This window comes from Arvicola amphibius, chromosome 12, assembly GCF_903992535.2.
Source record: "Arvicola amphibius chromosome 12, mArvAmp1.2, whole genome shotgun sequence".
Lineage (NCBI taxonomy): Eukaryota > Metazoa > Chordata > Mammalia > Rodentia > Cricetidae > Arvicola > Arvicola amphibius.
The window spans coordinates 122471388-122497288 of record NC_052058.2 but is presented as its reverse complement, the minus strand read 5'-3'; the positions used below and the strand labels follow the sequence as shown (position 1 = coordinate 122497288).

General features: G+C 50.0%; 1 protein-coding gene across 4 annotated transcripts in view; it reads left to right on the top strand.

The window, feature by feature from the left end:
* Abcc6 (ATP binding cassette subfamily C member 6) overlaps positions 1–2169 on the top strand; it is a 47547-nt gene extending 45378 nt beyond the window's left edge. For all 4 annotated transcript variants that reach the window (XM_038313479.2, XM_038313480.2, XM_038313481.2 and 1 more), the window contains 2 exons: positions 1115–1309; positions 1591–2169. In XM_038313479.2, the coding sequence (XP_038169407.1) occupies positions 1115–1309; positions 1591–1699 (304 nt within the window). In that variant the 3' untranslated portion in view covers positions 1700–2169. The remainder of the gene's footprint in view (positions 1–1114; positions 1310–1590) is intronic.
* Positions 2170–25901: the final 23732 nt, after the last annotated feature.

Sequence of the window (25901 nt, the reverse complement as noted above, 5' to 3'; positions counted from 1 at the left end):
CCCTGACTGAGCCATCTCCCCAGTAACGCCCTTTGCTAGAGTGTTTTAAGGACGAAGCACACATAACATAAACAGGGGCTGGAGGATGCGTCATCCTTTATTTTCCAGCGCAGGGCAGTTCCCGTAGGGCCTTGTGCGCGCTGAGGGCATGCTCTATAACTGCTGTCCGGCCCTGGCCTTTGCTGTACATCTAGCTCTCCATGTGAAACACAGTTGTGCAGAGCTGGTGTTGGTGGTGCAGGCTTGGGATCCTAGCACTCGAGAGGTCAAGTTTGAGGGCAGCCTGGGCTACATAGTGAGGCACTTGTCTCAAAAAGCCAAAACCAAGTAAGACTGTGTTCCATACCTTTAACCCCAGCACTCAGGAGGCAGAGGCAAGTGGATCCCTGTGAGTGCGAGGCCACCGTGATCTATGTCGTGAGTTCCAGGTCAGCCAGGGCTACATATTATGATCCTGTTTCAAACAAATAAAACAAAAAAGGGACAATAGCCACCTTCTGTGGCTGGTATGCACTAAAACACCCCTCATCAATTAGTGTGTTGTGATGGGGGCTGGGAAGATAGACGCTCTGTGGGCAAGTGTGAGAACCAGAGTTCAGATCCACTGAACCCACGTAAATCTAAGTGGGCTTAGCAGCCACCTGTAATCTCAGTGCTCAGAAGGCAGAGATAGGAGATGTTTGGGACAAGTTAGCTAGCCAGGCTGTCTAAGACAGCCCACTCTGGGTTCAGGGAGACATGCCACTTCTGTGAATAGTGGAGAGTAACTGGGGAAGCCACCCCATGCCAGCCTCTGGCCTGCACACACCCGTGCACACACATTTACCTGCAGATGTGCATCCCAAGTGCCCACAATGCTCATGCAGAACAAAAGAAAAAGAAAACAGACTTTTCACAGGTAGAGAAACCAGGGCTCAGAGGTGTGAATGACTTGCCCACAGTCAGCCAACACCAAAGCAGCAGAAATGGATTGCCCCAAACCATGCAGACTTAGACCCTCATGGTGGGGTCAACACATCCAGACGCCATCAGCAGCTGTCCGCAGGGTCAGCTTGCAGACAGGCCTATACAACTGATGACACCGACTTAGCCTAACCATGCAACTTATTCACAGTGTGGGTCAAAAGCAGCTCCTATGCCTGGCACGTGCCCTTCTCCGGAAAACCCAGATCCTCATCCTGGACGAGGCCACTGCCTCCGTGGACCCGGGGACAGAGACGCAGATGCAGGCGGCCCTGGAGCACTGGTTTGCTCAGTGCACGGTACTGCTCATTGCTCACCGCTTGCGCTCTGTAATGGACTGCGCCAGGTAAGGCGTCCCTCCTGGCGGTGGTGCATAGGAAAACATGTAATGTATTCATCTGCAAATGTCCTGAGATGGATCACGAACGGTCCACTGCTCAAGGGCCATGACCAAGTCCCCAGGGAAAGGCATTCGGCCCAGGAACTGTGCATCCAGGAAGATGGGAGGGTCAGGACACAGCTTGGAAAATCAAAACTTCTGGGGAGTGAATTCAAAGCAGAGCTGGGTTCTCAGCCGATGAGGTACTCAGCTACTGCCACAAGAGCTGTTCCGTGTCTTCCTTGCAGGGTTCTGGTCATGGATGAGGGACAAGTAGCAGAGAGTGGCAGCCCAGCCCAGTTGCTGGCCCAGAAAGGCCTGTTTTACAGGCTAGCCCAGGAGTCAGGCCTTGCTTGAGTCGGGACTCTTGACAACTTCCCTGGAGCCAACTGTACAGCCTGCAGTAGCTGGGGATGCCAGAGACCCGGGGACCACCGGGTAATCCATGGGGACAAAGATGGCAGAGAAAGTGACAGATGATTGGAATACCACACCCAGAAGAACCCGGCATGTCCAGGGTGGCCTGAGCAAGGCCATGATCACTCTGCAACCAGAGTGGACAGTGACTCTCAGCCCAAGTTCTACTTCAAGGCCACAGCTGCCCCAGGCCGATTAGGCTGGATGCCCTGTGATGGTCTGCACATTTCCCCTAGCTCCTTATCTTGATGTCATTGTAGATTTCACACGCAGTTAAGACATCACACAGAGAGACCCCTCGGACCCTCGGACCCTTTTGTTCTGGGGTGACATCTTGTGCAACGCTAGGACAAGATCAGGTGGCACACTGACGCTAGCAGACCCCAACAGCCGTGGTCACATTCCCTCCATTGCTTGTGTGTCTCTGTCTGCATCCAGTACTTTCACATAGCCCCGGCTGGCCTTGAGGTCTCTTTGTAGCTGAAGATGGCCTTGGACCTGTGATGTTCCTGCCTCCCCTCCCAACTACTGGGAATGCAGGCCTGTGTCACTACACTCTGTGTGCAGGTCCCAGACCCAAAGCTGTCTGTGTGATTGACAAGCTCTCTAGCAACTGCATTACATCCCTAGCTCTGGATTCCCTTCTACACTTATTTAAAATCATTAACAGTGAAGGGTCTCTCACCATGTAGTCCAGGCTGGCCTCAAACTCAACATCCTCCTGCCTCTGCCTCCAGAGTGCTGGAATGACAAGCGTGTGTCCCCACACCCACCCGGACTCATCCCAGTTACCTAGCAACATCACTGCCACTGTTGGCCGTGGGCCAGGCCTGCTGGGTCCTGTGCATGATAGTGGGTGTGTGGTAACCTTGGCTTCTACTTGTAGATGCCCTGCTATAGCCATGGCAAAGCTATTTCCACATACTGCATGGTGCCCCGGGGCAGCATCACTGATCCACTCTGCCCTGGTACCACCCACGACTCACTGATACATGGGCAATGGCTATGTTGGGGTCAGGAGGGAAACCTACCTGCTTCTAGGATACAGGGCATGTTCTTCCCTCTACTCTGGGGCATCTCGGATGGCCCACCTTGATACAGGGTTTGGAAGGGTTTCCTTTCAGCCCAGAGTGATTCCCCTTTGCTAGTATAGCCTGCAGCTCATTCTAAGGCTCTTCACATGGCAAGGAGCCAGTCTCAGCACTGAGGCTACCTTTATTGTGCAAAAGAAGAAACCGAAGCCAAAAAGTGGGGATACGGGTACCCAGTGGCCAAGTGACAACTTACCCCTGGGCTTCTCACCGCCCAGTTTGAGTGGTCCTGTGGGCAGTTCTGCTCTGGAGGAACCAGAGTTGGGACACACAACACTTGGCCTGCTTTTTGGCTGTCTGGCCTGGAGCAGAGGCTGCTGTGTGTCTGTGAATCCACCTAAGATGTTGGGAATACTGGAGGCCCACCAAGTCTGGGATAAAGCCGGGGTCACAGGCTGGCCATCATTTAGGAGCACCTGGCAGGCCAGCAGGGTGGTTCAGACCACTAATCCCTCAGCCAAGGTCACCTGCTAGCAGGTCCCAGGATGTGGGAGGAACGGGACTGTTCCAGCAGGCCGCAGACACGCATCTTCAGCCTCTGGCTGTCCCTCTGGGCCTTTGGCTTTTCTGTGGAGTTGGGTTGGAATCTATGCCTGGCAAATGCTATCCCTGACGCTCCTTCCTGCCTGACACTGAAGGTGTCTCAGCTATGCCAGAGTCCTCCTCCCTGCAGACACAGCTGTGTGCCGAGCATGGCTGTACGTGCAGGAGACGTGGAGGAGTCAGGCGTCACCATTCGGCCCCTTACCCCCATGTCTCTTTGTGGACGTATTTGGCGGCCACTGAATCCTTTCACAGAAGAGAAAACTGAGCCCAGGCATCTTAGTGCCAACATCTGCCCAGCTTCCCAGCCATCAGGCCTTCCTGCCTCAGCACACGTCCCAAACTGACTTCTGCCCTAAACTCCCACCTCAAGGAGAGAGGCTAGGGGCAAGCTTCTTCCCTCCTTCAACCGAGAGACTTGATTGAGAAGTTGTAGGTCTACCATGTCTGTCTACCATGTGTCTGGAGAGCCTTGCCGGTACTCAGCACGGACACTCAATCCGTACTGACTGGGTGAGCCAGGGACAGGAAGGAGGTACTTGCAAACACAGCACACCCACTGGCAAGTGGTCTCAGGGACAGGCACTGTGCCCCGTGTTTTTCCTGAATTGTTTCATCCTCACAGACCACAGCCAGCGGTGTGTGTTGGCCTCTGCGAACCAATGCAGAACCTGGAGGACCTAAAGGTTTAAGTTCAAGAGGCCCTGGTGACAACAGACCTAGGATATTTTTTTAATTTTTTTCATTTCTTTTACATACCAACCACAGTTTCCCTCCTCTCCACCCCTTCCTTCACCCCTCCTCCCTTCTACACGCCACCAATCCACTCCTGGATCAGAAAGAGTCAGGTCTCCCATGGGAGTCAAAGCAGGGCACATCAAGATGAGGCAGAACCAAGCTCCTCCCCCTGCATCAAGGCTAGGCGAGGTGTGCAGCATGGGGAGCTGGTTCCCAAAGCCAGCTCATGTACCAGGGATCTAGGTTTGGTCCCCTCAGAGAACCCCAGCTCTGTGTGGGAGCTGCATGAGGAAATGCGCCTGAAATAAACACAAGAAGCAGAGGCCAGCGAAGCAAAGCAGGCTTGGCGAGGAGCTGGGGGAGGACGCAGAACAGTGTGACAGTTACACCATCGACTTGTGCTCATGGGGTCAGTATGGCTGCTGGACAGATGGCCTGAGTGGGGTAGTCAAGGATGAGGTTGAGAGCCCCACTCTCCTGGGCTCTGAAGCCTTGATCTGAGAATATGGTTACTGCTCCCCTCAGCTGCTTCTTCCCAGAGCAGACTAGACTGGACCCCAGCACCCAGTGTCCATCCAACTGTCTTCTCTGTGAGGACTCTGAGGCCTGGCATTCGAACTCAGAAACACACCCCACACACACGCCGGCTCATGGGTCTTCCTTGTATAGCTCATGATGATGTTGAACCGGTGAGCGATAGTGAGCATAGTACAGCCTTCAGACTGCTTCCGGATGATAGAATTAATGAGGGCAATTGTCTCCGGGCCCACAGCTGCTGTGGCCGCATCCAAGAACCCAGGCCTGGGATGGGAGGCTAACTAACAGTTTGGGAGGCTTTGAACGAACCCACTCCTCATAGCCATGCCCATGGCAGACTTACACTTCCTGGTGAGCAGAAAATGAGTTTGGAATTCTTCCCAGCACAGGGTTAGAGGGGATACTCGAAGTAGCAGCCCAGTTTGGTGCGGATGACATAATCGTCAGCAAAAGAGCCTCTGTATCCCTGCATCCTGCTGAGCTGTAGGGGCCACAGCAATTGCTGGGCTCAGATGTATGCCTGGCCTTAGCCAATGAGATGCTGGTAGAGGCCTGGTAAGGGAATGAGCACTAAGTATGCTCACTCTTAACCAGTCTTCTGGGTGTGAAAAATACAGGCATTGGTCTCATTGACCCCAAGTTAGCTGTCCTTCCCACCCCCACGCCATGACTGAACCCAACCAAGATTAGCAGCACAGCCACTGGGTGGCCACCTTGGCATGGGAGCAGAGTGCAGGCTGGTTGCCATGGTGATGGATGGCTGCAGCTAGCACATAGGCAAGAGGGCAGAATGTTCATACACCCAGCTCCTGCCAGCCTCCTCAGGTTCTCCCTGCCTCCTGCACACTTCATGATTCAGCTTCCCAGCCACGGCTGACATGAAGTCCTTTGGGTGCTGGGGCTCCAGGGCCATCCAGATGCCATCAGAATACCGCTGAGATGGTCCAGTTCATGCACAGAGAACCCAAGAACAAAACAGGATCCTGTGCAAGGACACTACGCAGCGTGTGTGAGGGTATGAATCTAGAAGGTTCCACACAGACTGATGTCTTGAGCACTTGTTCCTCACCTGCTGGTGTTACTCTGGGGTGTGTGTGGCTTTAGGAGGTGGGGCCTGGCTGGAGCTGCGTGCTAGGGGCAGACCTCTGAAGGTTAGGCTTGGCTCTGATTCTGGCTGGATCCCTGCTACCTGCTGCCTGCCATGGCGAGTCATCGCCACACACGTGACCATGCTCCCCACGCTATCATCACAGCCACCCCGAGTGCTGGGAGCCAAAATAAACCTCTGCTCCCTGCAGATGATCCCATCACAGCTGTCAGAAAAGTGACGACCAACATGTGACAGTCACACCACGTGAACAAAGGGGGCTCACAGAGGTGAGGCGTGTAACGACCAACATGTGACAGTCACACCACGTGAACAAAGGGGGTCACAGAGGTGAGGCGTGTAACAACCAACACGTGACAGTCACACCACGTGAACAAAGGGGGCTCACAGAGGTGAGGCGTGTAACGACCAGCATGTGGCAGTCATACCACGTGAACAAAGGGGGTCACAGAGGTGAGGCGTGTAACGACCAACATGTGACAGTCACACCACGTGAACAAAGGGGGTCACAGAGGTGAGGCGTGTAACGACCAACATGTGACAGTCACACCACGTGAACAAAGGGGGCTCACAGAGGTGAGGCGTGTAACGACCAACATGTGGCAGTCATACCGCGTGAACAAAGGGGGTCACAGAGGTGAGGCAAGCAGCATGAGCTCTGGGGCATTCACAAAGGGAAGCATCTGGAAACCTGGAGTTAACGGGACCAACACTGGTATTTTTGCACAACTCCACCAAATTTTCAATATGCAAACGTGCTGGGAATTTTCTAGAAGGGAAATGTGGCATGGGAAATTCCTAAAGTACTGAGGATGCCTCCTGTGTAGTTTAAATGAGAAATGTTCCTCACAGGCCCATGGATATGGATGATTGGTCCCCAGCTGGTGGTGCTGATTGGGGTTTATGAACCTTCAGGAGATGCAGCTTGCTGGAGGAAGTCCGTCGCTGTAGGGTGGGCTTTGGGGCTTCCTGTTCTTTCTCTTCCTGTGTGGATGAAAGGCAATGGTTTCCTGCCTCCATGCCTTCCCCACCATTGCAGACTCTGTCTCTGGAAGCGTGAACCAGAATCCCTTTCTCATCATTGCGTTAGCCCCACCTCAGCACAGACTGTCAGATAAACTGAAGGGGAAACCACAAGCACGGAAATGCCCTCGGGACTGCTGCCTACAGCGTGAGTCCAGAAAACTCCTATTTGTGCCTTAGCTGTAGAGAGAGATTAACTGGCTCCTGCAACTGGCAGAGGAGACGGGGGTTTTCTGAGCCCGCCATTACCAAAGTCCATAAATGCCAGTTCCTCAGATGAAGTGGTACACATATGTGTGTGCACATGTTTATGTATGTGTGCTAATGTGTAGGTTGTGTATATTATGTATATTAATATATACATGTGTATATTTCTGTGTGTTTATATATTTACTTGGGTGTTTAAATTTGTGTCTGTGTACATGTGTATACCTCTATGTGTGTACATGTGTATATTTGAGTGTGTGTACATGTGTATATGTTTGTGGGTGTACAGGTATATATGTATGTACGTGTGTATATTTGAGTGTACATGTGTATATTTGAGTGTGTATGTGTATGTTTCTGTGCATATATGTATATGCTTATGTGTCTGTACATGTGGATGTTTATGTATGTACATTGTATAGTCATGTTTTGTGTATATTTATGTGTACATTTCTGTATGTTTATGTGTGTGTGCATGTGTATATTTGCTCATGCACTCACCAATAGTAGGACCTCAGTGTGCCCTGGCCTACTTTGCATTAGTACTTCAATGTCCAGGTGCACTGTTATAGTAACGTTCTCGTGTGCTCTGACTTCTAGTCAATGTCTGTCTGTGAGAGGGGCTGTAGCGGTCCCGTAGTTCTTGCTGCTCTACTTTTGCTACCATTTGCACTACGTTCTTGTTCATCCCCGTGCACTGTTCTGTTCCTAAATATGGGCTCAGCTATTCTAGCTTAGGCGTGTGCAGAGCTGTACAGTATTCTACCTGCCGTATTGACATGTGCATCCCTTTGCCCTGCAGTGGTAGCACATCAGTTTTTGAAAGATGCCGTCATGTAGTGCTTGGGATTGTGTTCTGCTCTACCACATGCCTTGATCTGCTAGAATAACCTTTGAGCTCCTGTCTAGACCTTGATAGATGCTAGCGTACATCCACGAGTCTTGCACTAGGATAGCCTTGGCGCTCCTGTCTAGACCTTGGTGGATGCCAGCGTACATCCACGAGTCCTGCAGTCATATACTTGGGTGCATTTCTGTAATTGGACATGTGGGTCCAGTTGCACTTGGAAAACTATGACGGCTGTCATAGGGGAGCCTTGAGATAACAGCTGCAATATCGAATCTGTGTGCACTCTGCTACTTGGATTTCCACATTGCTGCACTTTGTTGCGAATGCACATCAGTGTGCACTACAGTAGTAGTGCATCGGTTCTTGCAGGGTCACCACTGTGTAGGGATTTAGTGGTAGACACCTACGTGGTGCTCTGCTGGGACATCCGTGTGCAGTGACGTACTAGGATCTCCTCATATGCTCCTGTCTAGTGCTTCCGTGAGTGTGGCTGTCCAAGACCCGCAAGTCCTGCAGTAGTATCACACTTGTGTACATTTCAGTAGTAGCGCAGCTGTGTCCAGCTGGATTCATTTATCCATGAGTACTGCTTTACAAGAACACGTGTGAGCACTTCTCTAGTATGGAATCCGTGTACGCGCCTTTCCTTGCATTTCCATGAACAGTCCCTATTGCTTGTACTGTTTTTTTTGCGGGGGGGGGGAACTTATTCTCTTTGGATGGATACCTTGCTCAGCCTAGATATAGTAGGGAGGGCTTGGACCTTCCCCAAGCAATGTGCCTCACCCTCTCTGAGGATTGGAGGGGGATGGGTGGGAGGGTGTGTGGAGGGGATGGGAGGAAGGGAGAGAGTGGGAACTGGAATTGGTGTGTAAAATGAAAAAAGATAGTTGTTTTTTTAAAACATAAATTTTATAAAAGTACACCTTAAAAATAAATAACTAAAATTCATGGACACTACTTTCCTTGAACTTTTGTGTGTACACCCGCCTTCAAGTGATGTACACAAATACCCATGCTTCTGATGTGCTAGTAAATACATTTGCACACTGATACTAGGACCTCAGTGTACATTGCCTGCTTCTGCAGTAGTTCAGGTCTAAGTGTTCTGCTCTAAGAACATTCCCACACACTCTGTGAATATAGTACGTTTGTGGCCAGAGCACACTTTCTTGCACACATCCGGGCACCACTAGTGCATTGCTAGTGGAGTGGTTCTTGCCAGAGTGTTCCTCCCACTTGCACCGTGCTCTCATCCACCACGATGCACTGCTTTGTGGCGAAAACTTGTCGCTGCTGTTCTACTTGATTGACGTTCCGAACTAAACCAAGTCCACCTGCTCTGTGGTCAGGGCACAGCAGTGTCTGCGGCAGTGACGTTCGGTGGATGGTAGTGATGGATGTGTCTGCAGCCTGTGTCTGAGCATTCATGTGCAGTGATGGACCAGTTACCTCATGCGCTCCTGCCCAGTGTTTTCATGAGTGCTAATTTCATGCATCCAAGAATCTTGCTTCAGTATTACATTTGGGAGCATTTCTGTAATAGTACATCGGTGTATGGCTGTACTTGGACATCCTTGTGTTCTGGTTTACAAAAGCACGCATGGTCACTCCTGTAATACGTGTACACTCCTTTACTTGTGTTTCCATGAACGCTGCTTTACAGACAACCATATGCTTCGATTGCTAGTAAATAACATGGACACACTGCTATGAGGTCGTCCATGTGCATCGCTCTGCTTCTGAGCTGTGACTTCAAGGCCCACGGGCACTGCAGTGACATTCCCACGCGTGCTGTTTACTAACGCATCTGTGATCATTTCTGTTGCGGTTTGCCTGTTGTGTGTATTCCCTGAGGAGTACAGCTGCTCTTGTGGATGCACCATTACTCGTGGTTGCACGCCATGCGCTGCTCTCAAGACGTGTGTGCCCTGCTCTGCTAGTGCATTTCTGGGTAGCGATATTCTAGTGCATCCTTGTGTGCTCCTGTCATATTCTTCCCTGAGTACTGAAAGCGTACATCCGTAAGTCCTGCTGTGGTACTCCCTCTGTGTGTCTCAGTAATGGTACATCTGTGTAGGGCTGTACTGAGAAATCCATGCATGCTGCTTTATGAGAACTGACCCATCCTGTAGTATTGGATCCATGTATGCTCGTGAGCTAATACTACCGTGTGTACCGTGTTCACGGATGCTCACTTATTCTGATGTGCTAGTAACTACACAGACATACAGACCGTAGGACGTCAGTTTGCATTGCTGTTTTTGGACAAGTCCTTCAATGTCCAGGTTACATGCTATAATGCTCTCATACACACTGCTGTGTAGCAAATCTAAGATCCCTTCTGGTACAGCACATCTGTGTGTGGGGAGTTATAGTACATCCATCTTTCTACTGTACCGTAATTCTATTTGCACCATCTGCTTGTCCATCCTGGTGTACAGATCTACTCCTAAGAACACATCTGCTGCTGACCAAATTCGGACGTGCAGAACCACACAGGGTGCAGCCAGCTGCTGTAATGCACTGTTCACACTGCAGGGCATCCGTCCATATCTGCAATCGCACCACGGTGCGTGTTCCCGCAAGAGATGAGCTTGTGCTCCTCCCCTAGAACATCCGTGTATCAGAGCAGTGGTTCCCAGCCTCCTGAGTCCTGCGCCCTTCAACACAGTTCCTCATTGCTACTTCATAACTGTAATTTTGATGCTATTATGAATCATAATATAAATATCTGTTTTCTGATGGTCGTAGGCAACCCCTGTGAAAGTGTTCAACCCCAGGGGTCACGACCCTTGAGAACAGCTGTACTAGTGTATCCTTGTGGCTCTGGCTAGGACTTCCATGGATGCTGATATCATATACCCCTTACCCCTTAGTCTCGCTGTTGTATGACATTTTGTGTGCTTCTGCACTGGATATCCTTGATCCCTGCTTTGCTAGAACACATGTGATGCCATCACTCTGCAGACTGGGCTCTGTCTCTCCTGCAGAAGCAACTGCGGAGGTGTCTGATTAAAACATCTGATACTGGACAGTGGTGACATGCACCTTTAATCTAGCACTTTGGAGGCAGAGACAGGCAGATTTCTTAAGTTAATCCAGCCTAGTCTGTCTCCAGAGTGAGCTCCAGGACAGCCAGGAGTACACAAAGAAACCCGTCAGGAAAAAATATAAATAAATAAATAAATAAATAAATAAATAAATAAAATACCATATGGTTTCTAGAAATCTCAATACAAGACAACATATCCTATCTAAATAATTACACTTCATGTGACTAATAATCTGAATTGAAGCTATATGGTATAACTTATTCCCCAATATCTGTATAAGTTATAATATATTCATTCTGTCAATTCTCTTCCTCTGCAGAACCCTAACGCCCCTGCTGAGGTGCACCAGAAGGCCGCTCCAGCTGTGGGAACACTGCACCAGATTGCATCTGGAGCTGGTGGCAACATTTGGCAGACAGTAGAGGCAGATGGATCTCTATGAGCTCAAGACCAACCAGAGTTATGTAGTGAGACCTTGCCACAAAAATAAATAAATAATGAATGAATGAATAAATAAAGCAAGCTTGGCAGAGTCGTCCACATAGTGCTCCTGGGTCATGGAGGCTTGAGCCAAGGTTGGAGAAAGCTGCTGAGGCCAAGCAGGATGTGGCAGAGTCAGATCCTGCAAGGAGGCCCTGGGAGTCCCCTGCATGGAGCTGTGCAGGAAAGTGAGACTTATGTTGCCGTGAAAACCCAAGGACATCTGTCAAGAACAGCTGCAGGTATGAAGTGGAGCCAGCCTGAAAGAGCGGTCCCTTTGGTTGGTGACAGAGCTGGAGGGGCGGGGCCGCTGGCGGCTTGGAGTCTAGACAAAGGATAGAGCTGCAGGGTTGGCGCTCACGCTGCTGGGTTTGGTCTTGCTTCGGTCTGGTCTTGCCTCACTATCTCCCATCCCTCCCTTCGGACTGTGAATGCTTGCATTATGCCACTGTTTACCAAACAGATTAGCTTTAGTGGACTTGCTGCACCGCCATCGTGAGACTGTAGTGCCTGGGCAGAGGCTACACCCTACAGTGATGTGTTTCACGCACACAGTGGATGGATTCATGCTAGTTAATCTTTACTTTCTACCCGGCTGGATTTATAATCCTAGAAGACGCCCTTTAGAGATGTCTGTGAGGGCATGCCAGGTTATCAAAGGTAGAGGGAAGGCCCATCCTGACTGTGGCCAGCATCATCCCATGGACTGGGATTCCAGACCAAATACGAAGAGAGAAACAGAACGTGAACCAGCCACCAGCATTCCTTGCACAGCTTCCCGACTGGATCCCAAATAACCATGTGGTTGTCAGTGTTTTTAATGCCTCTCATGGGAATGGAAAGTAATCCCCATATGCAGTATGCCCCAGTGGCCGATTACTCCTAGTAATACAGGATAAATGTAAGGAAAGTTAATTACAATCTTTGTTTAAAAGATTGAAGGGTAGTATAAGCAGCTTTAAAGGGATTATAAGAGCACAGGTGTCTTTCCGGGGCAGGGGCATCTAACTCCGGTCCTCAGAAACAAGGACACAGCAAACAGCCTCCTCTGTTTCCCCGGAGGAAATCCACAGAGGGGCTGGTGTGCCACAGGGAAAGGGTGTCCTCGCTGCTGGGAAAGACTAGAGTGGAACCACTTTGTTCAGAGCCACAAACTGATTCTGTCCAACGCTAAGATGAGCCTGTCTCTTCTTCCCTTATGCAGCAGTCTCACGGAAGAGCGATTGCTACATTAAAAATGACTTGAAGGTCGTGCATTCGATGTACCTCGTCAGCACAGTGATGATGCTGACACAGCATTTATGTTGCTAGCCTTCAGAAAGTGAGACTGAGCAGTGGCACCAATGATTCTCCCAGCTGCTGTGACCTTGTCTGTTCTGTTGAGAGACCTGAGGGGGGTCTATGTGCAGCCTCTGGAAGGGTCCAGAACAACCCGCTGCATTTCTGGAGTCTCTAGAATTAGCAGAGATAAACTTCTCACTCCTGCATAGCCCTCCCTAACCAAGCATCTGATTCTCTCTTTGAGACATGTCGTTCAGGCTGGCTTTGAACTCATAGCAATCCTCCTGTCTCAGCCTCTTGGAGGTAAAAGGCTCTAGAGAACTGAAAACGAATGTACATTCAAACCCAGCTCTGTTCCTAGAACTGGAAGTTACCCCGTGCCCTCCACTGGGTACATGAAGAAACTATTCCCTCCATCCCTGAGAAGGAGTGGTACCCAGAAACAAGCTGTGACATGTCTCAGAGTCATCATCCAGGAAGAAGCAGGCACACAGAGAAGGACACTTCTGGGGCTCCATTCATAGGACCTTCTAGAAAAAATACAAAATTCCAGGGAACGCACAATCCCCAGCAGGCAGAGCTCAGGGTAGGGTGTGACCACCAGCCGTCTTGAGGGAACTGCATCAGAAATAGAACCTACTCCTACAGTACCTTGGCATGGTGATGCTTCTGTCAGAACTCATAGAAATGAAGTTAGGGTCGTGGCTCAGCTCTAGAGGCCCTGTCTAGAACCCCATCCCAGTGAGGAGCTGTGGGTGTGGCTCGTGAGAGAGTACCTGCCTAGCATGTGCTTACAGCTCGAGAGGGTTAGTCTATGACCATAATGGCAGGAGCACGGCAGTTGGCAAGCAGGCAGAGAGGCTGAACCTGTTGGGAGCTTTCGAACCTCAAAGCCTACCCTGCGTGGCACACTTCCTCCAGCAATGTCACAGCTACTCCAACAAGATCACACCTCAAATCCTTCCTATACACTTCAACTACTTGGGGACTGTGATAGCTTGAATGAATAGGAGATGACACTACTGGGAAGTGTGACCTTGTTGAAGTAGGTGTGGCCTTGTTGAAGGAAGTGTCTCTGCGGGGCGGGCTTTAAGGTCTCTTTTGCTCAAGCTTCACTTGTGATATTCAGTCCATTTCCTGTTGCATTCTGATCAAAATGTCGCCAGCACCATGTCTGCCTGCATGCTGCCATGCTCCTCACTGCGATGATGGTAAACTGAACCTCGGAACTGTAAGCTGCCACCTCAGTTAAATATTTTCCTTTATAAGAGTTGCGGTGGTCATGGTGTCTCTACACCCAATAGAAACCCTAAAACGGGATAAACATTCAGACGTGTGAGCCTGTGGGGACTCTGTCACTCAGACCACTGCACTGAGTTTCATTCCCAGTCCTCTAACCATGAGAAAAGAGAAAGCTAGCCAAACCCTTGTAGAAATGTATCCTCAAAAGAGTGACTTTTGTAACAAAACTCAAAAAGAAATGTTTGTAAGGAAGTTTAAAGCCCCAGAGAAGGAAATGGCATATTCAACCGCTCTTAGCAGCAGCCATGATAACTTCAAACTATACAATTGATCGTTTCTTAGGATTTCCCAAAATTATGGTCACAATCATTTAGTTCACTGGCTCCTACACTCATCTCCACACTGCATCACCTGGCCAGGGTTTCCGCTAATTGACATAGAACACAACATTTGCCATTCCGACCACTTGTCAGTGTGCTCCCTGCATCCTTTCTTTCATTCAGCTTTGTCCAGCCTCTTGCCCAGTATCAGAGCCTCGGTACCCCACACCCAACAAGTACCCAGACTCTGGTGATCAAGAACTTGTCCCTGGATTTGCTTCTGTGGACATTTCACAGAGTGGGTTCGGCATGGTGTGCCTTCTGTACTTGCTCTCTCATGGGCAGAGGCTGCCAAGGCACATTCACGCCACAGTCAGTTTTGGTGCCTCACCGTGCCCTTCGCTCACCGCAGAGCCCGCCCCCCTACCAATGGCCACCTTTCGCTCACCAGAGAGCCCGCCCCTCTGCCAGTGGGCACCTTGCTGTCCACTAACCACCAAGGCTGCTCCAGACGTTTCTGCTTTTGTCGTTGTCAGCACTGATGCTGTGAACATTTGCGTCTAAGTTTCAGGTGGAACACCTTCGTTCAACTGCATAGGGACTGCACCAGGTGTAGAATTACAATGGTAATTGTTAGCTTATTGAGGAAGTGTGGGGTGCCTAGACCTTGCATCTCAGCCCAAAAGATTGTAGATTAGGTTGAGGAACTTACTGAAACTTCCTCAGTGGTTGCCATGAGAAGACAGGTATGCAGAACAGGGCACTTGGGAGCTCTTAAGTGTAGTGCGTGTGCTTCACTGAGAGGGCTTCTAAGTGCCCACGTGGGGCATCTGAGGCGGTCCTCCATCATCTGAGGCAGTCCTCCATCATCCGAGGTGGTCCTCCAGCAACTGAGGCGGTCCTCCATCATCTGAGGTGGTCCTCCATCACCTGAGGCAGTCCTCCATCAGCTGAGGCAGTCTTCCATCATCTGAGGCAGTCCTCCATCATCCGAGGTCATCGAGGTGATCCTCCATCAGCTGAGGCAGTCCTCCATCATCTGAGGCAGTCCTCTATCATCCGAGGCGGTCCTCCAGCAACTGAGGCAGTCCTCCATCACCTGAGGCGGTCCTCCATCACCTGAGGCAGTCCTCCATCAGCTGAGGCAGTCTTCCATCATCTGAGGCAGTCCTCCATCATCCGAGGTCATCGAGGTGATCCTCCATCATTTGAGGCAGTCCTCCATCAAGAAAGGCAGTCCTCCATCAGCTGAGGTGATCCTCCATCAGCTGAGGCAGTCCTCCATCATCTGAGGCAGTCCTCCATCATCCGAGGTGGCCCTCCAGCAACTGAGGTGGTCCTCCATCATCTGAGGTGGTCCTCCATCACCTGAGGCAGTCCTCCATCAGCTGAGGCAGTCTTCCATCATCTGAGGCAGTCCTCCATCATCCGAGGTCATCGAGGTGATCCTCCATCAGCTGAGGCAGTCCTCCATCAAGAAAGGCAGTCCTCCATCAGCTGAGGCAGTCCTCCATCAGCTGAGGCTGTCCTCTATCAAGAGAGGTAGTCCTCCATCAGCTGAGGCAGTCCTCTATCATCCGAGGTGGTCCTCCATCACCTGAGGCAGTCCTCCATCATCTGAGGTGGTCCTCCATCACCTGAGGCAGTCCTCCGTCAGCTGAGGCAGTCCTCCATCAACTGAAGTGGTCCTCCTTCATCAGATACAGTCCTCCACAAACTGAAGCAGTCCTCCATCAACTGAGGCAGTTTTCCATCATGTGAGGCAGTCCTCCATCAAGAAAGGCAGTCCTCCATCAGCTGAGGCGGTCCTCCATCAAGAGAGGCAGTCCACCATCAGCTGAGGTGGTCCTCCATCAAGAAAGGCAGTCCTCTATCAGCTGAGGCGGTCCTCCATCAAGAAAGACAGTCCTCCATCAGCTGAGGCGGTCCTCCATCAAGAGAGGCAGTCCACCATCAACTGAGGTGGTCCTCCATCAAGAAAGGCAGTCCTTCATCAAGAGAGGCAGTATCCATGGGTGTTAGGATAGAAGTGTTAAGAGACAGATGGGAGCAAAAGCTGAAGCAATTATATCCACTGTTTTCATTTTTCTGGTATTTTAATACTTTTGACTGACACAACTGCACAGACTTATGGGAGGTCTTAATGCAGGAACACAGCTGGGGCAATCACAGTGATTGTATATCAGTGGCTTCCAACATTCATTGCCTGTGTCGGGGACAACAATGTTGTCTGTCTTCGCTAGGAAGTATACAATTAGCTGCTGTCGATCACAGCTATCCTGCCATGCTACAGAGCACTGGAGGTTATCCCCGTCACATTGTATCCGTGGACTTGTTAGCCACGCGGCCTCATGTCACCCTGTCCTCTACTCCGTCCGGGCTCTGAAAGTGCCATGACGCTCTCACCTTGTCAGCTTCCGCACGTGCTTGTCTTTCACATTCGTTCATGCGGCCATAAACTGTAGCGTGTTGATACTGTCAGTTCACAGTTTGGGGTCTGGACCGAATGAAGGGAAAGGGAGTGGTAGATGAGGGTGTTTGTACGTGAGATTGTTAGTAGGTGACATTGTGGGTAGGTGACATCATGAAATAAAATAAAAAGGTAGCGAGCAATAGCAAGGGCCTCTGGCCTTCATATGCACATGTGCAGGTGAGCACATTCATGCATACATGTGAACATACATATCACACACACATACACACACACACACACACACACACACACACACACATACACACACTCCACCCTAGCACCATGTTCTCTCCTTAGGAAAAAATAATTTCATTCATCTCTAAAAGTCTCAGTCTATACAAGTACAAAGTTGAAGCCAGGTGGTGGTGGCAGTGGCACATGCCTTTAATTTCAGTACTCGAGGAAGAGGCAGGCTAATCTCTGAGTTCAAGGCCAGCCTGGTCCACAGATCCAGTTCCAGGATGGCCAGGGCTACATAGGAAAAAAAAAAGCCAAACGAACAATTCCAAAATTATTCAAAAGTGCAAACTCTTCTGAGAGTTAAATAAACGCAACACATCTTACATAGTTAAACAATTATTCACAACACAAACAATACAACACATCTTTACATAGTTAAACATCTGTATATAGTTACTCTGTTCCACAACACTTCCTTTGGATAATGGCAACAAAGCTGGACAGAAACCAAGCAGGGCAAAACTCCAACCCTGTAGCTCCATGTCTGGCACTGGAAATAGTGATGCCATCATCTGAGTGCCACTGTGCTTGGGCAGTTCCGCCCTTCTAGCTCTGTCACTAGCAGCACATACAGCTCTTCTCTTGGGCCAGCTCCATTCCACGCCTACAGCATGGATTCCTCGAAAGCCCATGTTCTTAGCAACGTCCATATCCTGTGGTTTTCCCTGCAGTGCAGGCTTCATCTTCAGATCCTCTTTGTGGGGACTTGGACTCTGTAACACAAGCCTGCCCTCAGTGGCTTTCTGGATCCTTGATGCAAGCCTCGAAGACCCCCTCGCTTTGGCATCTTTCTTGCCTGCACAACCAGCAGCACGTGGAAACCACTGCCCAAGCTCAGGATGGAGCCCTGCGCTCCCTGAATCACAGCTGTCTTAGCCTCTGAGTGCCACTCCTAGGAAACACTACCCTGGCAGCCACTTTCAACAGTGAATTCCTTCAGTGGCATTCTCAGTTTAGACTCTCTCCTAAGCAATAAGAGGAGCAGAAGAAATGATATACATAGCTCATGTACGGGGCTTGGCTTCATCTGAGGCATTTTGGAGAAGTGCCTGGGTCCCAATAATCACTTAATTGAGCCTTTAATGAGTTCGTGTGTGATGGCAGGTCCGGGGAGGACCTGGCTAGAGAAAGGATGCCCCTAGGAGCTGGTCCTGGGCTTTGCCTTCCTCTAGCCTACACTGTTTTTCCTGCCTTCTCCTGCTCTGTCGTGCCCTGTCGGCCATTGCTGGCTGGCCCTCTGAAACCCTGAGCCACAGTAAACCCTTCCAACCTTGAGGGGCTTGTCTCAGGTAATCGGTCTCCCCAGTGCAAGCACCTGATGGGCACACGGGCTAAGAGACACTGAGAAGATTTGCAGCTAGCATCCCTCCACAGAAAGAACACAGATGAAAAACAAAATACAGAGAGAACTTAGAAAGAGTAATGCAGAGTGTAGCCATGTAGAGGGATCTCGACCGGTGCTGATTGGTGTCACTGTCATGAGCCATGGGGGTGGTATATGCACATGAGTTCCGAAGGACAGGCCACTCAGACCCGGGCTGGCCTGACTCTGCTTCACCTCTCTGAGTGTTTTGCCCCTTGAGGCACTCAGAACTTGGTGATAAGACACGGAGACGCGCCCTGAGCAAGATGAACGCCAGTGTCCATGGAAACTGGGGTGTGCTCTAGAGCAGGAGCCAGATTGCTCTACTGGAATGATGGCATCTCCAGAACCCTTGGAAGAGCCAGTGCAGAGACAGCATGGCTGGCACGGTTAACTGCTGCTCCGCTAGCTGCACACACCCTTCAATGCATCCCCTCCAGGCTTCCTTTCCTCTCCTGAGCCCACTGATCTGCTCTTCCCAGTGTGATCAGCGCAGTTAAAGCACCTTTCGTGCTCACCACTGCTTCCCCATGATGGCTTCCATCTGCCACATCAGGACCCGGGCAGAGCCTCGTCACCTGCAACTCAAAAGTACAGACTTTGCCTAAACTCTGGCAACAAGGCCTATGTGTTACCTCAGACTAAAACTACAGTTTTCCACCAGATCTTTACTTGAAGAGTGCATTTTGTGGCCAGGGGAGGGGGTGGCAGACACCTGTAATCCTAACACTTGGGAAACAAAGGCAGGAGAGACAGGGCTTGGGGTTGTTACATGGCCAATTCCAAAACAGTGTCTCTAAAAATTAACTTCATTTTGAGGTCTCTAAGGACATCTATAAAATTTCTTTGATGTTGCTGCGAGATGACCCAACTGCACTGAGCTCGGGTGAAGCCGCTCAAATGTCACTTCCGGTGATCCAGGGGATCCTCAGCCAGTCCCAACAGCCACTTGCTCTAGAACCAGTGTGTTCTCTAAGTAACTCCTGGTCCCGTCTGTGTCTCCGCAGCTGGTAGCTGGTTGGGCTACATGGAGTTTTCCCAAGAGCTGAAGTTGCCTGTCTCTGGCTGGGAGTGGGGGCTGCAATCCCAATAATGTAATCATCATAACTGTAAGGGAATGGCCAGGGGCACTGCCAGGAATTGGTCTTAGCTTTGCTTCCTGTCACTGTGATAGTATACCCTAACCAGAAAGGGTTTGCTCGGTTCAAGATCCTAGGCTACAGTCCACCAGGCAGCAGATACTTAGAGTGACTGATCACATCACACCCACAGTCAAACGCAAAGAGCAAATAATAACGCAGGTCCAAGTTCAGCTGGCTTTCTTCACTCTTACACTGTCCTGGATCCCCTTCCTAGGCAATGGTGCCACCCACAGTGGGCATCTCTTTCCACTCATTAAGACAGTCTCCCGAAGACATGCCCACAAAGCCACACCTCCTAATCCGCATGGCTCCATCTCATTGAAAACATCACACAAGCCAAATGTCCATCAGCGAAGGAACAGAGAAGGAAAGCGTGTATATACATATATGAAATAGTATTCAGCCAGAAAAGAAGAAAAGGTCACTGCTGTGGTGCTGATTCTGTTTGTGTGACGGACTAGACAAATCCAAGGTGCAGAAAGCAGACTTCTGGGGGAAGAAATGGAGAGGGTGACTTTGTGGTCTAAGAGCCGCTGAGAGGACCTGCCCTGGAGCTATGTGGCGCCAACGGCTGTGCAATGCTTTGCTGCACTTAGTGTCGCCAGGCTCTTCCTGCTGCGGCCTCCCAATACTGAGGTGTCAGGAGGGCACCAAGAGGCCACATTGCATATTTTGTTTGTTTTTGGAGACAGGGTTTCTCTGTTGTAGCTATGGCCATCCTGAAACTCATTTTGTAGACCAGGCTGACCTCAGAACCTCCCTTCTCTCTGCCTCTTGAGTGCTGGATTAAAGATGTGCACCACACCTGGTTTTATGCCACATTTTAAATTCTTTCGTGTATGGTTTGTGTCACTTCAGTGAGAATACAGGATACTCGCGGTTCAGGGAAGCTGAGTGTCTGCTCTACTTCTCCACCTTATGGCTCTGCTTTCCCGGCCTGACAGTTGTTCCCCATGTGTCAGCCCTGGCCATGAACTTAACCTGAGCAGAACCATTTCTTAGTAACCTCTGTCCTCACTTGTGAGCTTCTATGTCCAAATTTCCAATAATCCCATCCCAGTGCCACTCTTGGGCTTGGCTGGCTCTCTTCCCTGTCCAGTTCTGCATTCTCCCAGCTCTCTTTACTGGGAACGGAGGAAAACTTTTGATTAACTTTATTACAGATTGCATGATTCAGTACAAAACCAAACATCCACTCCACAAGAACATTTCAAGGAAACATTGGCGAGGTCTCTGAAGATCCCCACCCACCCCAACAGAGTGCTAGAAACACATATCCCACAGACCTAGAAAAAGTCACAACTACAGGTAGACTCTGTGGACATCAGGAGATGAGGCATGCCTTCACAGGAGGATTTCACAAGAATACATGTCCCATTATGGAACTTCAGTATTGTGAAATATCTTACATCAAGCCACCATCAAAACACACACAAACCCGATGCATATGAGAGTCTTGTGGCTGAAGTGTCCATTGATTCCACGTGTGAGAACTCAGATGGAGCTGTGGCAGAGTCTGTGGACTGGCAGGAAGAAGTTGAGGGTGGGCCTTCAGGAGTGGGATCCATCTGTGAAAAGCCTCCTGTGCTGACCAACCTCTGCTGTCAGCTAGGACTCACCTTAGAGAAGAAACTCAGAGCTCAGATACAGGTACACATACTTTCTGCATCCTGCAGGTGCCATCTCATGCTGTAGAAATAAAGATTTGGAACAACACCAGCACAGAAACTTCACACTGAAGAGAAGTTATGAATCTAAACAACATGGAATGCCTCTTTTGTACCAGACACCATATTGCTGTGGAATAATCCTTTTGTACACTTGGATTGGTTTAATAAAAAAAATGATTGGCCGATAGGTAGGCAGAAAGTGTAGTCAGGGCAATCAAACTGAGGCGGCTGGGGTGAGGAAGGGTGGAGAGGAGTCACCAACAGACGCAGAGAAGCAAGATGGGCATGCCGTACTGAGAAAAGGGACCAAGCCACGTGCCAAAGCATAGATTAAGAAATATGGGTTAATTAAAATGTAAGCATAACTAGCAACAAGCCTGAGCTATTGGCCAAACATTTACAATTCATATTCGGCCTCTGAGTGGGTTATTTGGGACCTGACGGGCAGGAAAGAAATGTGCTACTACACATATAAGAGCCTGCTGCAGACTCACTGTGGGACTAGGGCTTGGGGGAAAGATTTTTTTTTCAACACAGGATTCTTCTACTGGCCCATGCTGACCCAGAACTCCTAGGTTCATGTGATCCCAGCACACCCACCACCATACCAAGCAAAGTAGCATTGTAAATACATATCCCTGAAGTTATATGTAAACCTCAGCTGGAGAAAGACTGTGACTCTTTTTCATGCACAGTAAGACAGATGCTGTGAACAACTGCTGCAGCTACATCCACTTTCTTCTCTGCTTAGATATTATACAAGGCTGACTCCTCTCCACGCTCTTTCAGGGTTGCTGCACAAGCCTGCAATGCTCCCATGCATATGGTGGCTTCCTTCCCAGGTGACACTCCCTTGCTCTGTTTTTGTCAGTTCAGTGCAAAGGGCAGTTGAATGGCGCTGTGCTCAGAGCTCCTGGTCTCTGCAGCTCGACTCGAGGCACTTGCCCTGACTTTTTTCCAGACTGATATGGCTGCTCCTCCCTGTGGCACGGCTGCTGTCCCTGCATCTCATTTATTTCCTGTGGGCTCGTGCAGGTGTCTCAGAACTGCCGAATGTCTCCTAACAGCGGTGAGCAGAGCTTGGGATCCCAGCCAACCAGGAGCATGGAATTTGCAAGTCTCTGGGAACTGTCAGGAAGAGACAGCCATTGCTTCCTTTTCCTTTTGCACTTGCTCCCTGGGAATTAGATGAAACATCCTGATTTGAACAACGTGGGGACTAGCGGAAAGATGGTACTGACATCTCCCTTAAAACACAAAATTTTGCACCCTAAGATTGATAGTTTAAATAAAAGGCAGGCTCATATATTTGAATGCTGTCATCAAGGAGTTGGGAAGTGTGGCCAAGTAGTGTGTCACTGGGGTGGCCCAAGCCGGGTACAGAGTCACTCTTGTTCCTGCCTGCCCCGCTGGCCTTCAGACGAGGCACCGTGCCTGCCTACTTGCCGCCATCCTCCCCACCTCTGAAACTGCAAGCAAGCACCAATTAAATGCTTTCTTTCCTAGGAGTTACCTTGGTCATGGTGTCTCCCCACAGCACCGGTGACCTTGACAGTCTGTGGCTGCCACAGTTTCTGTGTCTGCACTTGTTATGTAAGATAAACCCCTGCTTAGGTGAGTAAACCTTTCTATGAACAGTAAATGAGCACCCGATGATGAGCCTAGCATGTTCACAAGGCTTTTTAAAATTGTTTCTTGTGTGTTCAAAAATGGTTTCTTCTGCATTGATGGTTTCAGATTCAGCACATGTCCAAATGATTGCGCTCTCGCTCTCTCCCTCCCCTCTCTCTCTCTCTCTCTCTCTCTCTCTCTCTCTCTCTCTCTCTCTCTCTCTCTCTCTCTCTCTCTCTCACACACACACACACACACACACACACACACACAAAGTTCGCCTTTTTCCTCTTACTGAGAAAGTTTATGGTAAAACCACTCTACACGTGGATTATAAAGTATTTAGTCTTAGTTTTCCATTACTGTGACAAAGGCTATAATCAAAAGCAACTTTAGAAGGAGAAGCTTTGTTTGTCTAACTCTCAGGTCACACTCCATCACTGAGGGAGTCAGGGCAGGAACTCAAAGCAGGAAACTAGAGACAGGAACTGAAGTAGAGGCCATGGAGAAGCGCTTTTTACTGTTATTGGCTCATGTGCCACGGCTTCCTCAGCCTGCTTTCTTATACAGTTAAGGACCATCTGCCCAGAGTGGCAGCAGCCAATGTGCTGAACCTTCCACATTGGCCATGAACCAAGACCACAGTACAGTCTTATAAAGGCATTTTCTCTATCAAGACTCTCTCTTGCCAGAGATGTCTAGGTTTGTGTCTGGGTTTATAAAAACCAACAGCACATTCATAGTTTCTAGTCATAATAAATCTATAGACAGTATTAGGAGCACAAGGGTTTGGACACTTACTTTTGGTTTTGTTTTATTCTTATTCTGTTGAAATATGGTTAAGAAATTAAAACTCAAAATATGAGGGAAGAAGGGTGTCTATTGAGGGGTGAGCGCAACAGCCCTGAGCCACCCAAGCACCTGTGACACAATATCTAACACAATCAATTTATCAGAAAATATTTGATTTAATCCACGGTGTCAGCTCACGGCCACCTGACACCATGGCCTTTCGGCTTCTGAGGCAGAACACAGAAGGAGCCTGTATGGAACAAGGTGGCTCACAGAGTCTAGAAAGCATAAAGAGGAGAAATCATTGGGCCCCAATATCTCCTTCAAAGGCACACCCCAAGTTATCTCACTTCCTTCCACCCAGCCACACCTCCCCAAGGCCCTCGGCCTTTCCTAACACAGCCACTCCAGGTCCAAACCCACTGAAGAACAAGCTCAGCAGCCGTAGCTCAGCTGCTAGGGTGCTCGCCTTGGTGTGCATAAGGAGCTGAGCCAGATCCCCAGCACTGCACACAGCCTCAGCTGCTAGGGTGCTCGCCTTGGTGTGCATAAGGAGCTGGCCAGATCCCCAGCACTGCACACAGCAGACACGGTGGCATCCATCTGCAACCCCAGCACTCGTGAGGTGGATGCAGGAATCATAACTTCAAGGTCCTTTTCTGTGACGTGTGGAGTTCAAGGCCAGCCTGAACCATGTGAGATCCTAATATAAAATAAAATATAAGAAGTTCTTACAGTCTGGTAGCTTGAAAGTCCAAGATACACCTCTGACAAGGGCCTTCTTGCTGCCCCATGACCCAGAAGCAGGTATAGCCTGGGTGAGGGAACATTTCTGTGTGTACAACTACCCAGCACTCTCCCCAGCGTTGCCTCTCTCAGCAAACCACACACTGGGAATACTTTTATGAGCCTCTGAACTGAAAATGTACAGACTTTTTCTCATCCTGCAGGCAACAGTTTAGCAGCCGTGTGCACAGCACTGGCAGCGTGATGGGTGGTGTACATAGTCAAGGCATCCGTTCTGCAAGCATGCATACACACAACCTGCATCCCTCCATCTGCCACCCATTTCCTGAGTTTCCCCTTCCTGGTCCACTGAGATCTGTGGGTCCATGTTGTAGGGGGCAGGCTGTGGCAGACACCTCCCACGCATCGAGGGTCCGCTGAGATCTGTGGGTCCGTGTTGTAGGGGGCAGGCTGTGGGAGACGCCTCACAGGTATCGAGGGTCCGCTGTGGGTCCGTGTTGTAGGGGGCAGGCTGTGGCAGACGCCTCACAGGTATCGAGGGTCCGCTGTGGGTCCGTGTTGTAGGGGGCAGGCTGTGGCAGACACCTCCCTCACATCGAGGGTCCACTGAGATCTGTGGGTCCGTGTTCTAGGGCAGACGCCTCACAGGTATCGAGGGTCCGCTGTGGGTCCGTGTTGTGGGGGGCAGGCTGTGGGAGACACCTCCCATGCATCGAGGGTCCGCTGAGATCTGTGGGTCTGTGTTGTAGGGGGCAGGCTGTGGCAGACGCCTCACAGGCATCAAGGTGTTTTACTCTCACAAACTCCCATGAAGTACAGGTTGGTTTGACCCATCTGGAGGGAGGGAGGCCTAGAGGGTAAATGATGAATTTTCTCTGGATTTGGCTAGGTTAAATTCTGACATCATTTAGGCACGGCTCCACTGCAGACAGGAGCCATCCACTGTGTCCTAATGTGCCACAGTTCAACACGCAGCTCATTGTGGCCCACTGTGGGGCCAGTCAGGGTTGTCTGTAAAGTCCCATCCCCTGCCAAAGCCTATTCCACTAGGAGATGTGCATGATGGGACCAGTGGATCCATGTTAACCTCCAAGAGTTGCATCTGCTTTGCCATCTTTTATTTCCCAGGCCCACTTCTCCAGATTGAGGTTGTTTTTGTCAGACAAGAGCATGAAGTGAAATAGAAGTCCTAAGTCACCCACAAAGAGGCAAGAGAAACTCTGGCTACCTAAGAGCCAGATACAGGGGATGTCAGCTACTGCAGCACAACCCAGCCTGTCCTGACTGATACAGATTCCAGCAGAGCCAGAAATAGGGAAAAGCCAGAAACCGGATGGGTGGGTGTATGCAGAGATGGATGGGCACAGGCGTAGGCAGATGCAGGAACAGGCTCGCAGACATTTTTCCCTGAGCTGGAAACAGCTGAAGCCATGTCTGAACACACCAGAAGGAACCAGGCTGGGGAAAAGCTGGGCTCTGACCTTTATTTCCTATTGTTACAGTTCACCTAGGCAACGGAGAGGAGTCCAGTTAGGAGACAGAGACGTCAGATGCACGGATGCTTGGGAGAGAGATGAGGGGGACAGAGGTGGGGAGCGTGGAGGAAGAGGGACACAGAGTCAAAGCTA